The sequence below is a fragment of the Rhinopithecus roxellana genome, chromosome 7 (assembly GCF_007565055.1).
Source record: "Rhinopithecus roxellana isolate Shanxi Qingling chromosome 7, ASM756505v1, whole genome shotgun sequence".
Lineage (NCBI taxonomy): Eukaryota > Metazoa > Chordata > Mammalia > Primates > Cercopithecidae > Rhinopithecus > Rhinopithecus roxellana.
Window position 1 is genome coordinate 3430337 of NC_044555.1, and position 17429 is coordinate 3447765.

Here is a 17429-nt window from a genome sequence, read left to right on the forward strand (position 1 = left end):
TTCCTTTGGCTCCTCAAACATGCTAAGCGCTCTCTTGCCTCAGATGTTTCCTCCACTTCATTTTCTAGCCAGAATTCCTTCACACAGCAAATTGTCAAGTTCCTACTACTGAGGTATCAGTTTTAATTTTACCTCTTCAGAAAAGACTCTACTGACTACCCAATAGAAAGTAGTTTTCCTGCTCCTGTTACTCTCATTTAAAGGGTTCTTACTGGTATATTCAGAGTGTATAGCAAGACTTAAAACCAGACATTGTTGTGATAATGTGTTTACCTATTTACTTTCTGTTTTCACCACTAAACTCTTATCTCAGTGAGGATAAGTACAATGTCTATTTTATTCCCCACTTATATGTGATTAATTTTTTTTTTTTTTTTTTTTTTTTGAGACGGAGTCTCGCTCTGCCGCCCAGGCTGGAGTGCAGTGGCCGGATCTCAGCTCACTGCAAGCTCCGCCTCCCGGGTTTACGCCATTCTCCCGCCTCAGCCTCCCGAGTAGCTGGGACTACAGGCGCCCACCACATCGCCCGGCTAGTTTTTTGTATTTTTTTTTTAGTAGAGACGGGGTTTCACCGTGTTCGCCAGGATGGTCTCGATCTCCTGACCTTGTGATCCGCCCGTCTCGGCCTCCCAAAGTGCTAGGATTACAGGCTTGAGCCACCGCGCCCGGCCTATCTGATCATTTTTTAAGAAATAGCTAGAATCTAGATTTTTAAAAACTTAGATACATACCCTTTAGAATTTAAAATAATCATAATCATTTTGTACATCCAAAATTAGATCATGGGATGTCAAAGCATCCTCAAATATATCAGATATTTGGACAATTTTGTTCCAAATTATTTATGTTTTTGCAGACATTGGCATCTGGTGACAAATAAGGAATTATCTTTAACCCAAAAGACTGTATCACACACTTATTTTGTCTGTAGATATTTCTGTAATGCATAGATTTACACTTCATTTCCATTCTTCTCTCTGGAATGCTGAATTGGTACCAATATTCACATCTGTCTTCCTTGTTTTTACGGCATCTTCTTCCTCTTCTCCATGAGTGCATTGTTCCTTCCTTTTACAACCTAACTCATTTGGCTACAAAGTCATAACATGGCCAGAGTGATACTCGAAGGAAAAGCACAGATACATATAATACTCCAAGATTAGAAAATGGGGATCAGAACATAGCTTGATCTATAGCTTTTCTGTTATGCAACAGATGAATGTATTTAAAATATTTCTCTTGAACAGCAAATTCTTAGTACATATAACAGACATAAGGTCTTAAGTAAAGAAATTTTAAGAGTAGAGAGCCTTTACAAATTGTACTCCTATAAAATGTAAAAACCTTGAGGTTTTCGTAATATTGTTTGTTTTATGCCCTTTTTATTATTTATTTATTTTATTTATTTATTCATTTATTTGCTGTTTTCTCCTTGCTCTACATAAATTGGTGATGCTCTTTCTATTCATCCGTTAACAACATTCAACAAACAAAAAACAAATACCTTTCATACTGGCCTTCCAGGAAAACATCAATAGTATAACCTACTATTTAAGTAATATAATTTTTTTTCCTGAACAACTCTTCTAGCACTGACTTACTTCAGGAGAAGAATATGAGCTAGCTGACCCAGGGATAGCCCATCTATGAATTAATAGAACCAATGAACATTTGTCAGTGATTGTATTAGCTGAGTGATTTGCCTTGACTTTTCCTTTTTTTCATTTTCAAATGTAGCTTTTGCCTTTTGACATTACTTCTTTTCTATTTTGAAAGTTTACTTAGCAGTAACAAAGGGCCGACTGCCTCTAACACGTAAATTGAAACTCCTTATTAATTTCCAAAAAGGCACAGTAGTTCCCTTGTATCTGTGGAAGGCATTTTCATACCAAGACCTCCAGGAGATGCCTAAAACCATAGATAATACCTAACCCTATATACACTAGGTTTTTTTCTATTCATACGTACCTATGATAAAATTTAATTTCTAAATTAGGCATAGTAAGAGATTAACAGCTAATAAAATAGAACAAGTTATCTCTCTTTCTCTGCCTCTCAAAATATCTTATTTTACTGTGCTCACCGATTTTAGGATTCCAATTGACCACAAGTATTTGAAACCATGGAAAGCAAAACTGCAGATGATCATGGACTAATATATTGGTGAACTCAAAAGTATTCATTGCTTTAGTTAAAAATTTTACCTTCTGAACCCAAATTATTTGATATACACTATTTTTTAATATATCTTACTATCCATCATTTAATATTTAACTATAAAATAGGTAACTATAAAATAGGTATCTATAAAATATTCTTCTGTAGAAAAATGAGAAACTCAAATATGAGTGTAGAGTCATTTTGTGTTTATTTTTTTATTCAGCTATTCTTAATGGTTGCTGAATCTTAATTGTTATTTAAAAATAGATGTCGGCCGGGTGTGGTGACTCACACCTGTAATTCCAGCACTTGGGGAGGCCAAGGAAAGAGCATTGTTTGAGCCTAGTAATTCAAAACCAGCCTGGGAAACATAGCAAGACCCTGTTGCTACCAAAAATAACAAAAAACTAGCCAGGCATGGTGGCACACACCTGTAGTTCCAGCTACTTGTGGGGGCTGAGATGAGATAATTGCTTGAGCCCAGGAGGTTGAGGTTGCAGTGAGTCGAGTTCACACCACTGCACTGTAGCTTGGGTGACAGAGGCACAGAGGGAGACAGTGTCCCAAAAAAATAAATAAATAAATAAATAATAAATGTATCAAAGAGGCCAAACTTGGAAATGTTAATCAAAAGTAAAAATTATTTACCCTATTTCTGCATACACATATATTACCCATTCATTTTATTTTGTACCAAATATCCCTGTGAAATGTATTTTTCTTAATCCATTATTATACATTTATGTTCTGAAGAAAACGTGGATTGGAAATAATGACTATGAATAGGATTTCATTTTTCAGTATGACAGCTGTGTTCAAGAAAGTCATTTTAGGACCACAATAAGATGAATGTGTACTATTTAAAATACATACTATGAAAATATTTATATGTGCTAGAAAAAAGATTAATTTGTCAGAATTAATTGTGCTTTAAAGCAACAACATAGGAACAAAGCCTTAAACAAAAGTAACAGTGAAGGGAGACATTAGGAAATCTTAACTACATTGAGGCAAGCCACAGTGAAAGACATTGTCCATACCTGTTGGCACATGTGATCCCACTGAGTGTTAAGTTCTTTCAGTTCTATCTCAAGTCTCAAAGCAAACTCTGGCTCTGCTTCATTCTTTATCTTCTGCCCACCTTCATTGACACTGTTTAGACTGGGCTGAATTGTCTGAATATCATTGACTAAAAGCTAAGAAAATGAATCAATTTAAGCCAGCTGAAAAAATTACTGCCACATATTAGATATGCAACATAGCTAGAAAATGTTACATTAGGACTGATGGCATTGCATATGGATTTTTGTCTTTTAAAATCTGAGATACAAATACATTGATATAGACAACTGCATAACAGTCTTGCAAAAATGTTCAATGGTTATTATGGCATGAATCCGGTGGGGAATTATTTGTATTTTACTTATATCAGAAACAAAATGAAATAAATTTAATATTTCTGGTTAGAAAAATGTGTGAAAATGATGGGCTTCATACTTTACTATCTTGGTTAGTATTTTCATTTTCAAACGCAGGATATTGCAGATAATTGTTTACAGCGTAATGGGTGTGAAGGTGGATTTGCTTTTTTAGCTTGTATTGTAAAAATAATTCTTTAAAGAGCGAGATTATTTTCTTCCTGCTGCATGACAGTGGTATACTGAATATTATTTCAAAACTACATATTGTGTTATAGTGCAGTGCATTATACATGAAGAGAACAACACAGTATGAATAATAATTTGTCGTAAGAAATAACAAGTAGCTCAAAGGATTCTTTACCTTTAAATTATACTGCATTTTATAGCAAAATAATGTTATCAAGTGACGTTGAGTACAAGGCATTGTTTTGTCAATTCCTCACTTACTCAACCTAGGGTTTCTCAACATTGGCACTAGTGACATTTTAGATTGTGCAGTTCCTTGTTGTGGAGGGCTGTTCTATGGACTGAAAGATATTTAGCAGCATCTCTGTCCTCTACCTACTAGACATCAGTAGCATCTAACCAGGACCCCCAACCCAGTTGTGACAATCAAAAATGTCTACAAGCATTAAAAAAATATCTGCTGGGGAGGGGAGGGCAAAATCCACCCCAGCTGTAAAACACTGATCTAACCAAATAATATTCATACAAAATTATTCATATTAAAGACATCATATAAAAATCGTACTCTGCACTGTTTCAGCTGCTTTTTTAGAATTTCCGAATCCCCAAGGGCAGGCCATTCCTCCTTCAGAAAAACATCAACTTCAGCCATCCATTTCTTCAGGGTTTGTATGTGATTCTGAAACGAGACCCATTATAAGGCATTACTGGTGTGCTGATTACTTTTAATACAATTCATTATTGTGTTATGTCTAAACACAAGCCCAAAAACAATTCCCATGTTTAAAGGATGTCTCTAAGTAGCTCTTGAGGAAAAGAATATTTTTACTAAGACTGCGTTTTTATGGTCTACTGTATGAGCACTGGTGTGTGAAGTCTGCTATTGTTAAAAATAAAAAATTACTATCAAATGTGGTTTCATGATGTTACTCTCAAGAACATTAAATCATATCCCCCTCTAGAGAAATTTTAAGCTACAAAACAACTCATGAGAATACTAACAATATGCCCTTACAGTACATAAAACAAACTATGAACAATAAACTCAATGTAATGGTGTCTTTATAGCCTCCCTAAACCTGAACTTTCACAAATTGTTTTCTATACATGATAGTTTAAATAGTCCCTCCAGTTGGGAACTTTCGGACTAAGATTTTGTCATCTTCAAAGAGAGAGCTTTTGCTTTTATTTGTCTGACCAGTATGAAGTAATGATCAGGTAAAAATCATCATCTTTTATCATTTACAAATAGCTAATATCTCTCACCAATGATTCTTTGCCATATTACCTTTTTTTCCTGCTGTTTCGCTACTTTTAAAAAGTATGATTCAACTCTCCTGTCTACATGAGTTATTTTCTTCCGTTTTACTTAAATGTATATTGAAAATACATGCTCCACAGAAAGTTTCCCCTTTAATATGATGATTAATAATAATTTTTAAAGTACTTATCTAAGTCAGGGAACTTCAACATGATCACCTTGCTGTTATCTTTCAAGTCTACATTTGCTCTTTTTCCACATCTTCACTGTCCTTGCTCAGGTCTTTTTTTTTTTGAGATGGAGTCTTGCTTCGTCACCCAGGCTGGAGTGAAGTGGCACAATCTTGGCTCACTGTAGCCTCCACCTCCCGGATTCAAGTGAATTTTTGTATCTTTAGTAGAGACGAGGTTTCACCATCTTGGCCAGGATGGTCTCGATCTCTTGACCTCGTGATCTACCCACCTCGGCCTCTCACAGTGCTGGGATTACAGGCGTGAGCCACTATGCCCGGCCTGTTCAGGTCTTATTACTGACTCCATTAATGCACTGGCTTATTTTGATATCTGCCTCAGTCTTACCTCATTCTAATTATTGATCTACAGTGAAGCCAGGAATCTTCTCCTCTCCTCCTTCCTCTTGCCATGGGAATGTTTTGAAAACACAAGTGGAATCATATTATTTCCCTCTTTAACCAATACCAGTTTTTTCTTATTAAATTGGTATTGTTATCACTCTCATCACCATTAGATTAAAACTCAGACTGCAAAACGTGGCATCCAAGGCCATTCACTGTCTACTCCCAAACCAGTTTTGCAACCATAATATTTTATTAATCCCCATATATATTGTCTCCCCAATGTTGAACTTACTCCAGTTAACTGAAAATGCTGCGATGCTTTCTCAAGAACTCTTCCTTTCTCGGTACTATTTAACTAAATTCTACCTATTCAATCTATAGCAGAGATAACCTATGTTCCAATAATATTTCATAATCCTTTTTTCTAGTTTATGTTGGATTTCCTTCCTGCCTACTGCAACAACCTTTTCCATATTGCTTAATTGATTTACCATGCAAGGCTGAATAATGTTACCCCCAAGATGTCTACACCCTAATCTCTGAAACCTGTGAGTACATTACCCAACATGACAGAAAGGACTTTGCAGATGTGATTACTTTAAGGATTTTGAGATGGGGAGATTATACTGGATCATCCACCTGGGCATAATGTAATCACAAAGGTCCTAATTAAAAGGAAGTCAACACAACGAACAGGACAGGGAGAGGAAGGAGAGGAGGAGAGGTAGAATGAGAGGGACATGGAGATAGAGAGGGAGAGAGAAACTGACACTGGATGATGTTACACTGCGGACACTGAAGATGGAGGATGGGGACATGAGCCAAGGAATGCTTCTAGAAGCTAAAAATGCCAAAAAAACAGACTCTCTCAAAGCCTCCAAAACACACACAGTCCTGCTGACACCTTAATTTTAGCCCAGTGAGACTAATTCTGAGCTTCTGACTTCCAGAACTCTAATAAATTTGTGTTGTTTGAAGCTATTAAATTTCTGGCAGTTTGTTAGGAGTGCCATAGGAAATGAATACACCTACATTCCTCCTTCGCTAGAATGTGGACTCATTGATGACAAGAGGCATGTAATTGTGCCCTCTCAGGCCAGTGGTCATGGTAAATAATAGATGTTTTCATGCAGTATTTACATAGGTATGCATGTACACATACGTGTATAAGTAAAGACATGCTATGCATTTAAGAATGTTTTAGGTTTGCTTAGTGCTTCGGTTTGTAAAAGGTAAGCACAAAAAACTAAGTACCTAGGCTGGGATTTAAATCCAGGAGCATCTTGCTGCAATGTTTTTCCATCATACCATAATGTTTTTTGACATTTCCTTCCCAGTATTAACATTTTTCACAATAATTGACCACTCAAGGGACACATTACTTACCTCATGGAATATTTTAGGCTTTAGACCTTAATGCAATTGTTGGTTTACTGTTTTTCTTTAGTTTGAGTGGCTATTACTATGATGGCACTATTCAAACAAATTAAGTCAAGAGGATTTGGTTTCAGGAAGGTGATGGGGTAAAATTTAAGCATATAATTACAAATTCAATATGGCGATAAAATAATTTATTGCTATATCTTACATATGTAACATTAATATACATAACATGTTACATATGTGATACATGATTAGATATGTATATATGTACATGATATATAATTCAATTATATGCATATATATATATATATATGTACACATTATACGTGTGTGTATATACATACATATGGAAGCTAAAAATGCCAATAAAACACATTCTCTTTTAAAGCCTCCAAAACAGACACAGTTCTGCTAATACCTTAATTTTAGCCCCCAGAGACTAATTCTGAACTTCTGACCTCCAGAACTGTAATATAATAAATCATGTTGTTTGAAGTCATTAAATTTGTGGTAATTTCTTAGGAGTGTCACAGGACATTAATACACCTACATTTCTCCTACACATATACATATATGGAGTTATACATAATGGGATTAATATAATACAATTTTATGATTATATCACCATATTTTATATATATAATAGCACCTGTAGGCAGCATAGTTTACTCATACTTTTTATAAGTAGCAAAACAGCAGAAACAAAAGGTAATATAGGAAATAATCATATAGATACTATACATTATACATATACTGATTACATTATACATCTGTGTAATGTATATATATATATATAACTGTTTTCTAGTCATAAGATAAATGATTACCTGTATCTTAAAAGACAACCAGACTAAATGAATGATTGGTTTTGAAAATCATTAAACTAAAAACATGTTTAATTCTTATTGGTAATGGTGCAAATAGCAAATTAATTCTAAAAAAAAAAAAACTGAGAAAACTCTTATTCTTTTCTTATAAGGAATAAGCAAATCACCATCCTTTGTAAAAGACTCATGTCTTTTCATCTTATCACTAACTTTGAAAGATGCTGGAGGTCAAATGTTTATGTACCTTTAGAGCTTACAGCGTATTGTTAGGAAAATAACAAGTACATAAAAATGAGTGTAGAAAGTAAAATCTTGAATTACCTGAATTTTTCGGAGTTTATTCATTTGCTCCTCTAGCTTTTGACAATGCTCGACCAGCTGGGAGGAGAGCTTCTTCCAGCGTCCCTCAATTTCTTCAAATTCTAATTGATATTTCCGGCTGATTTCAGAGGGGGCTTTCTTTGACATCTCTTTCACAGTGGTGCTGAGATAGTTTAGGCCACTTTGTTGCTCTTGCAGAGAACTTTGTAAAGCCTCAAAAACAATTTTTTAAATACATTTATACTAATTGATGAATAATTGATGAGTTTTTGTTAAATTTACTATTCTTAAAATGAAATCTATGATTCAAACATGTAAACAAAGTAGATGATCTTATATCAGTTATAAACATCTAGTGGTAATTTAAATTTTACATATTATCCTAAGAGTAACCTGCATATTATTTAGTGATATTTTATTTAACACTCCCTATGCATTTTTCTAAACAAATATATCTCAAAACTATATCTTACAGAGCCAAAGAGTTTTGGTGCATCTAATTTTACTGAATTAAGTATATATATATATATAAATAACAGCAATTGTGATACAGTTAATGGAGTTGAAGTTAATTATACTGAGCTTTCAGGAAAGTAAACTCTATGTAAAACTATAGCTAATAATATTGATATATGGAATAGAAAAACTTACTGAATATGTACTTAATGTTTCATATTTTCAAAAAATGTTATTCTGTTATGTATATTATGGTGGGATTCAAGGCTAATTTTGTGGAGAATTTATAAAATTTATTTATACTTATTCTGTATAACACATGCAATTTCTTACATTGGATGACAACTTTAGGCTTCCCCTGTTCAATATTTACTTAAATGTTACTTTCTCTTTATAAAATAATAAAGGCTCATTTAAAAAATGAAAAAACAGAACTACATTTTATATAAATTATCAATTTGTTCTATGTAGAGCTAAATATTAAATATATGATCATATATGCACACATACCCAGTTATTCTTTCTCACATAATTTGACCTATATCAACCAAAATTTGTCAAACATCTAACTTTTATAGTTTCATAGTATCCTATGCCTATTTGGTGGTACTTAAGTAATTTGTTTATTTATTTTTACTTTACTTTTATTTCACTGTTTTAAATTGTTCCCCTAGGACTGATTATTTAGACAATACCTAGCATGTAACTATACTTTGAGCTAGGTTATTTTATTGTGAGCATTTGTCCTTGTCAATTTTTTGTTTTTTCAAAAACAAAAATTGTAATGGCTTCTCTAGTTTAACAATTTCCATTATTAGTTCTACAAATTGATTTCTAGTTTTCCACTCCTGTAAATTATGTTTATCTCTATCTGCCTACCTATCTATCCATCCATCCATCCATCCATGCATCAATATCCTATCTCCAGTTCCATTTATATCTTTGAGTGTATTCTGATTATTTCCATAAGATATAGACTTCCTGGAAATTATATTAACATTATTGTATGTTATTAGGATGCACTGAAGTGTTAACCTCAGTAAAATTCATATTGAATTCATACTGAATTTACATTTCCAGCAGTAAGAGAGAATTTTTAGTTCACCACTTCCAAATCCATACTTATATCTTTTGTGTGTGTGTACACAATTTAGTATGCAAAAAAGTTATCTCATTTTGTAATTTTTTTTACTTCTTCCTTTACAATTTAAGTTACAATTATTTATAGATTTATTATTCATATATGTCTCTTTTGGGAGGATACCTTACTCAAGACTTTCTTCCTTACTCACAGAAAAAAAAAAAAAGTTTCCTTGGTATCATATTTCTTTAAAACTGTCTCTGGTGTTTTTACAGTGATTACGATTGCTTCCATTGATTTTTAAGCTTCTCCACCTACATTTTTATAACATTATTATTTTAAACATTTTCCAAAGTTTATGCTTCCCCACATTTTTGAACATTCTATTGTATGTGGTTTTTATTTTGGTGTAACTTTGGGGGAAATGTTCATACGTTATTTTTTTGTTAATTAATACATTTCCCAATAATATTTATGAATGATTGCTTTCTTCTCTATTTTTTTTTTCAGTGGAAATAGTGTCTTCTGCTCATCTAATTGCCTTTTCTTGTGTGCTTTCTTCACTCTCCTTATTGTTGCAAGTTTTTATTCTTATTTTTTAAAGTTTATTAGTTCTATTAGGCCACACATTTTTCCAAATAGACTCTGGAATCATTATGCCAAGCATTAAAAACTACAACAAAAGGAAACAAAAAAGGCTAAACAGCTACCATTTGGTATCATAGAATATCTAAATAGGACAATATATAATGAAAGCTGCTTAAATATATTTTCCGTTGAATACATTACTTCGACAAAATATTTAATTCTCAGGAAAAGATTCTATATGATAAAGTTAAAATTTGAATTTTTAAAACATTTTTCTTAAAGGGCACATATTATCTCAGCTTCTAAATATAACTCATATGTTTTCATGTCTTAAGAAATAAAAAGTTATTGAATATATTATGCAGTATTTTAAAATTAGTAGGAAAAGGGCTGGACACAGTGGCTCATGCCTGTAATCCCAGCACTTTGGGAGGCTGAGGCAGGCATATCATCTGAGGTCAGGAGTTTGGACCAGCCTGGCCAACATAGTGAAATCCCACCTCTACTTTAAAAATACAAAAGTTAGCCAGGCGTGGTGGCGCATGCCTATAATTCCAGCTACCCAGGAGGCTAAGGCAGGGGAATCGCTTGAACCCAGGAGGCGTAGGTTGCAGTGTGCCGAGATAGCACTACTGCACTCCAGCCTAGGCAACAAGAGTGAAACTCTGTCTAAAAATGAAATAAAACAAATAAAGTAGGAAAAGTATTCTAAAATCTCTTACAAATTATTTCGTTCATTTCCCATATTAGTATATCTTTCCTGATACAAGGATGTTAAAAAATGTAGCTATTAGAATTCAAATATCTCATTACATTATTACATAAAATTAATGTTTAAGTTTAAACTATTTTTATAAATATAGGCAGACCTCCATATTTGTGGATTCTGAATCAGTGGATTCAATCAACTACTAATAGATAATATTTGAAAAAATAATTACATCCGTATTCAACATGTAAGACTTTTTCATTGTCACTACTTCCTAAATAATACAGTATAACACCTATTTTCATAGTATTTACATTGTATTAGATATTAGAAGTAATCCAGAGATGAGTTAAAGTATATGGGAGGATGTGCATAAGTTATATGCAAATATTACACCATTCATATCAAGGACTTGAGTGTCTGTGGATTCTGATATTCATAGGAGTTCCTGGAACCAATTCCCCATGGATACAAAGGGATGACTGCACAATGATTATACCCATATATTTGAGAATGTGACAGGAGGTACAAATAAAGAAGCAAAGGTAGGGAATAAAACAATGGTGTTTCTAATAATCAAAATCAGTATGTCTGAAAATGCATGCTACATTAAAAGTATACTTCACAAACAGATCACACAATTGTTTTCAAAAACTGCATATATATATATATATATATATATATATATATATATATGCCTGTATATATATCCATAGATAGAGTGTATGCATACATAATACTTTAAACTCTTGTTTTCATTTGCTCAATGAGTAAACTACCATACTTACCAGAATTAAATTCTATTATTATTTAAAGGTTCTATCAATGTGAATGCTTGATAAGCATGCTTTATTGTTTTGACATTCAAATATTCACAGACCTGCAATTCCCCGAGTCTCTGCTCCATGACTTCATAGTCGGTGACACTAAGTTGAGGTATGGAGAGTTTGGTTTCTGACTGCTGGACCCATGTCCTGATGGCACTCATCGTCTCCTGATAGCGCATGGGTGGCAAAGTGTCAAAAACTTTATCAAAAGGGAAAAAAGAATGAGAATCACTTAACTGTTTCACACTTTGCCATGTTTTCCTACATTGTCAGCAAACTCAATTATATTACTAGTTTCAAATATTAGCAAAATTAGAGTATCTGAAAAATGTATTTGAATATGATTATGATTATGAAGATACATTCCTGCTACATGTGTAGTATGCCAGGGTCCTTATAAATATTAAATTCACAAAACTGCCTGAAAAATCTATATTGTTCAATTCATTTTATAAGGTCAGGAAACAGAAAAACAGAGAAGCTGAGTCATTTGCCCAAGGTGATACAGATGGTATTTGGAGAAACCGAGCAGAGTCCAATTGTATGGGATATTGAAAGGCTACTGTCTTTCAGTGTTATCATTTGCCTTTGGAAAAAAATAGTATCATTATCCAAAGCCCTTGATTTTTAAATTATATCATGTCATGTCTAATTTTACCAAAACAAAACCTATTTATGTATGCTTATTATATGTATCAAGAAATCTAATAATAATCCCATACATATATTATCATTCTTAACTCTTATAATAAACCTGTGAGGTGTATACATTGTTAATCCCAATTGCAATTGAGAAAACAGGCTATTAAAGAGGCATATGTGTGTGTGTATGTATATACTTTTATATGCACAATTATAATACATAAGCATATTAGGGAAAGTATTATATAGAGATATACAGTATGTGTACACATACAAGTTTATATGTTTTAAAGTATGTGTGTATATGTATATATATGAAATGTGACTTAAGTAGCTACATTGACCATGTTGAAAGAGATTAGACACAAGATTGAGAATGCTGCAGAGAACTGTAAATCATAAAATGGACAAAACATATTTTATGGATAATCCAAAAGAAATTCTAGAATTAAAGATATAGTAAGTGAAAAATAAGAACTAAGTGCATGGGCTTAACAGCAAATTTGACAGGGGTAAATAGAGAATTACTAAACCTTAAGATTCAGAAGCAAATACCTGGAATGAAACATGGAGACACAAAAAGAAAACACAGTAAAATAGTCTACTATATATGCATCCCAGAATGTGGGAGCAGCCATATTTAAACAGATAATGACTAATGTTTCTAAATACATGAAATCACAATGCAAAGTCCTGGTTTATATCATCACATCAAATAACATAATCTAAATCATATTATTTTAATTGCTGGGATGTGAATCTCATTTCAATACACCAATTCCTTCTACACTAAATGAGAAGACTATAGGAAAGTATTTTGCATGTATTTAATGTAGTATTCAGATGGTTGCGGTAATTTTAGAGTGTGTTGGCAATGGATACTGAAATGTTAGAAATTGGTAATTTTATTCAATATGCTTATATTGCAATTATTTGGGAACTCATAAAAATGTTAAGAGATTATACTTAATCTAAGCACTTCTGATTTCTTATTAAAAGATCTTTGTGGTACTTAAAATCTTGCTGTTTTAATTTATATAAATAATATGTTTCTCTATTAACCAGATGCATTTATTTTTTATTTTTCCATAAGTTATTGGGGGTACGGGTGGTATTTGGTTACATAGGTAAGTTCTTTAGTGGTGATTTGTGAGATTGTGGTGCACCCATCACCTGAGCAGTATACACTATACCCTATTTGTAGTCTTTTATCCCTCCCCCCAACCTTCCCCACAAGTCCCCAAAGTCCATTATATCATTCTAACGCCTGTGTGTCCTCATAGATTATCTCCCACTTTTTAGTGAGAACACGCGATGTTTGGTTTTCCATTCCTGAGTTACTTCACTTAGAATAATAGTCTCCAATCTCATTCAAGTCACTGCAAATGCTGTTAATTCATTCCTTTTTATGACTGAGTAGTACTCCATCATATATACATACATATATATAGACACACACATATATATGTATATGCATACACACACACACACACACACACACACACACACACACCACAGTTTCTTTAACCACTCGTTCAGTGATGGGCATTTGGGTTGGTTCCACGATTTTGCAACTGTGAATTGTGCTGCTATAAACATGCATGTGCAAGTATCTTTTTTGAATAATGACTTATTTTCCTCTGAGTAGATACCCAGTAATGGGATTGCTGGATCAAGTGGTAGTTCTACTTTTAGTTATTTAAGGAATCTCCACACTGTTCTCCATAGTGGCTGTACTTGTTTATATCCCCACCAGCGGTGTACAAGTGTTCCCTGATCAACACATCCATGCCAACATGTACTATGTTTTATTTTTTTTATTATCATTGTTGCAAGAGTAAGATGGTATTGCATGTTGTTTTGATTTGCACTTCCCTAATCATTCACAATGTTAGCATTTTCCATATGTTTGTTGGCCGTTTGTATATTTCCTTTCGAGAACTGTCTATTCATGTCCTTAGGCCACTTTTTGATGGGATTGTATTTTTCGTACTGATTCGAATTTGTTATAGGTTCTGGATATTTGTCCTTTGTCAGATGCATAGATTGTGAAGATTTTCTCCCACTCTGTGGGTTGTCTGTTTGCTCTGCTGACTGTTTCTTTTGCTGTGCAAAAGCTTTTTAGTTTAAATTAGGTCCCAGCTACCTATCTTTGTTTTTATTACATTTGCTTTTGGGTTCTTGGTCATGAAATCCTTGCCTAAGCCAATGTCTAGAAAGGTTTTTCCAATGCTATCTTCTAGAATTTTTATAGTTTCATATCTTAGGTTTAAATCTTTAATCCATCTTTAGTTGGTTTTTGTACAAGGTGAGAGATGAGGGTCCAATTTCATTCTCCTACATGTGGCTAGCCAATTATCCCAGCACCATTTGTTGAAAAGGGTGTCCTTTCCTGACTTTATGTTTTCGTTTGCTTTGTTGAAGATCGGTCAGCTTTAAGTATTTTGGTTTATTTCTGGGTTCTCTATTCTGTTCCAGTGGTCTATGTGCCTATATTTATACCAGTACCATGCTGTTTTGGTGACTGTGGACTTATAGTTTGAAATCAGGTAGTGTGATGCCTCCAGATTTGTTCTCTTTTGCTTAGTCTTACTTTGGCTGTGCAGGCTCCTTTTTGGTTCCACGTGAATTTTGGGATTGTTTTTTTCTAATTCTGTGAAGAATGATGCCAGTATTTTGATGGTAATTGCATTGAATTTGTAGATTGCTTTTGGCAGTATGGTCATTTTCACAATACTGATTCTACCCATCCTTGAGTATGGGATGTGTTTCCATTTGTTTGTGTCATCTATGATTTCTTTCAGCAGTGTTTTGTAGTTTTCCTTGGAGAGGTTTTTCGACTCCTTGGTTAGGTATATTCCTAAGTTTTTGTTGTTGTCGTTTTATTTTATTTATTTATTTATTTATTTTGCAGCCATTGTAAAAGGGGTTGAGTTCTTGATTTGATTCTCTGCTTGGTCACTGTTGTTATATAGAAGAGTTACTGATTTGTGTACATTAATCTTGTATCTAGAAACTTTGCTGAATTATCTTATCAGTTCTAGAAGCTTTCTGGAGGAGTCTTTAGGGTTTTGAAGGTAAACGATCATACAGTCAGTAAACACTGACAGTGTGACTTCCTCTTTACTGATTTGGATACCCTTTATTTCTTTCTCTTGTCTGACTGCTCTGGCTAGGACTTCTAGCACTATGTTGAAGAGGAGTGGCGAGAGTGGCAGATGCATTTATGTGACTGCTAGATGATTATTAATAAACAAAGTCCAAAAGGGACCTTATAAATAACAGTGAAGTAAAGTAAAGTGAAGTATTTAGTCACAACGAAGCAAATGATTGTGTCTGAGATGTAATTTCAGCAAATGATCTAGAAGGAGAGGAGACTATGGGCAGACACAAGGCGGTATGTTGGATGAACCATAAGCTTCATAAAAATTGGTTTAATGGAACTTGAACATGTCTCCTCTTTAACTTCTTTCTGGTTTATTTAATGAAAATTGAAACACTTCAGTCTCTGAATTATTGATTTTTTTCTGTATAACTTCTGATCGGTATTCAGGTACAAGACTTGAAGTCCCCCCACTGAGAGCTAAATCAAAATTCCACTCTGTTCTGATAGAAGACAGAACTACTTGTAAAAGTGGAAAGTGCAGAAAAAAATTAGCTCCCAAAACTATGGAGATGACACAGGCCATCAGAAAACAATGAAGAAATGAGCTACTAACTGAGCTACATATTTTCAAAGATTACTGACCATTAAAATACCAGCTATATTTTAGAAAGTTATACAATAAGGTAACAAAGATTGTTTATATACATCTTTTTTGCTTTGAGACAGGGTCTCTGTCATCCAGGCAGGACTGCAGCCTCGACCTCCCAGGCTTGACTGATCCTCCCATCTCAGCCTCCTGAGTAGCTGGGACTACAGGCACGTGCCACCATGCCAGGTTAATTTTTTTTTTTTTTTTTTTTTTTTGGTATAGATAAGGTTTCCCTATGTTGCCTAGGCTGGTCTCAAACTCCTGCACTCAAGCCATCCTCCTGCCTCAGCCTTGTAAAGTGTTGAGATTACAGGTGTGAGCCACCACACCTGGCCTTTACATACATCTTAAATATGATTAAAATTACCTGCCTTTTGCAATATGTTTATGCTGTCATTATTTACATATTTACAGAATTTAATTCATTAACTACATTATTTTAACAATGAAAATGTATGTTTAATATGTTTAAATAGAAAATATCAAATTTACATCAAATTTGAACTGAGAATTCAGTATTTTCCTCAGAATCATAAGCACTGGTTATAATATAAAGTTTTAATTTTACCATAGTCATAATTCAAAGCTCATAGTTTTCATTCAATCCGTTCTCCATCACCTAACACAACTGAGGCTGAGTGATTATGTGTCAATTACTTTTGAGTGCCAAAGATGAGCAACATACATGGGATGAGATCCTTTCATCTGCTACTAGTCTTCTATTCAATAGACCTCTACAACTTTTATTGCATGTATCTACGCTAAATGGTCCAACAACTGAATCCCATGGGAATCATTTCACATTGGTAAACTATAATTAAAACATGCATATTTTTAATTCCTCCTTGCATTCCAATCCTCACCCTAATTTGGTATTAAATTCATGTGAAACTGATCATTTCAAAAAATCTAATCTCTTGGGAATTCTTTCGTAGATTTAACAAATAAACTTCCAAAGATTAGTTGGGGAATTTGTCCATCTAATGTAGTTTCCGAGGCAAGCTGGAAAAAAAAAAAAAAAAAAAAACACACCCCTACAAACATAAATATCACAATTTCTTTTTCTGATTTTCTTATGTGGAATGTAACGACACTATGTAATGACAGCAAGGATTGCTATCAAGGTTCAGGAAATGCTTGACAAATTTGCAATGATTTAGAGTATCTCATTTAAACCATGCATGCCGGGGAATGTCAGTGAATAATTCTAAATCTGTTTTGGATAAGAAGAAAGA

The 17429-nt window shown here is 33.6% G+C and overlaps 1 protein-coding gene across 3 annotated transcripts in view; it reads right to left on the minus strand.

Moving 5' to 3' along the window:
- Positions 1 to 17429, minus strand: part of DMD (dystrophin) — a 2245117-nt gene that overhangs the window by 1460518 nt on the left and 767170 nt on the right. For all 3 annotated transcript variants that reach the window (XM_030933724.1, XM_030933725.1, XM_030933726.1), the window contains 4 exons: positions 11851 to 11996; positions 8137 to 8349; positions 4333 to 4446; positions 3201 to 3356 (listed from right to left, as the gene is read on the minus strand). In XM_030933724.1, coding sequence (XP_030789584.1) covers positions 3201 to 3356; positions 4333 to 4446; positions 8137 to 8349; positions 11851 to 11996 — 629 coding nt within the window. The remainder of the gene's footprint in view (positions 1 to 3200; positions 3357 to 4332; positions 4447 to 8136; positions 8350 to 11850; positions 11997 to 17429) is intronic.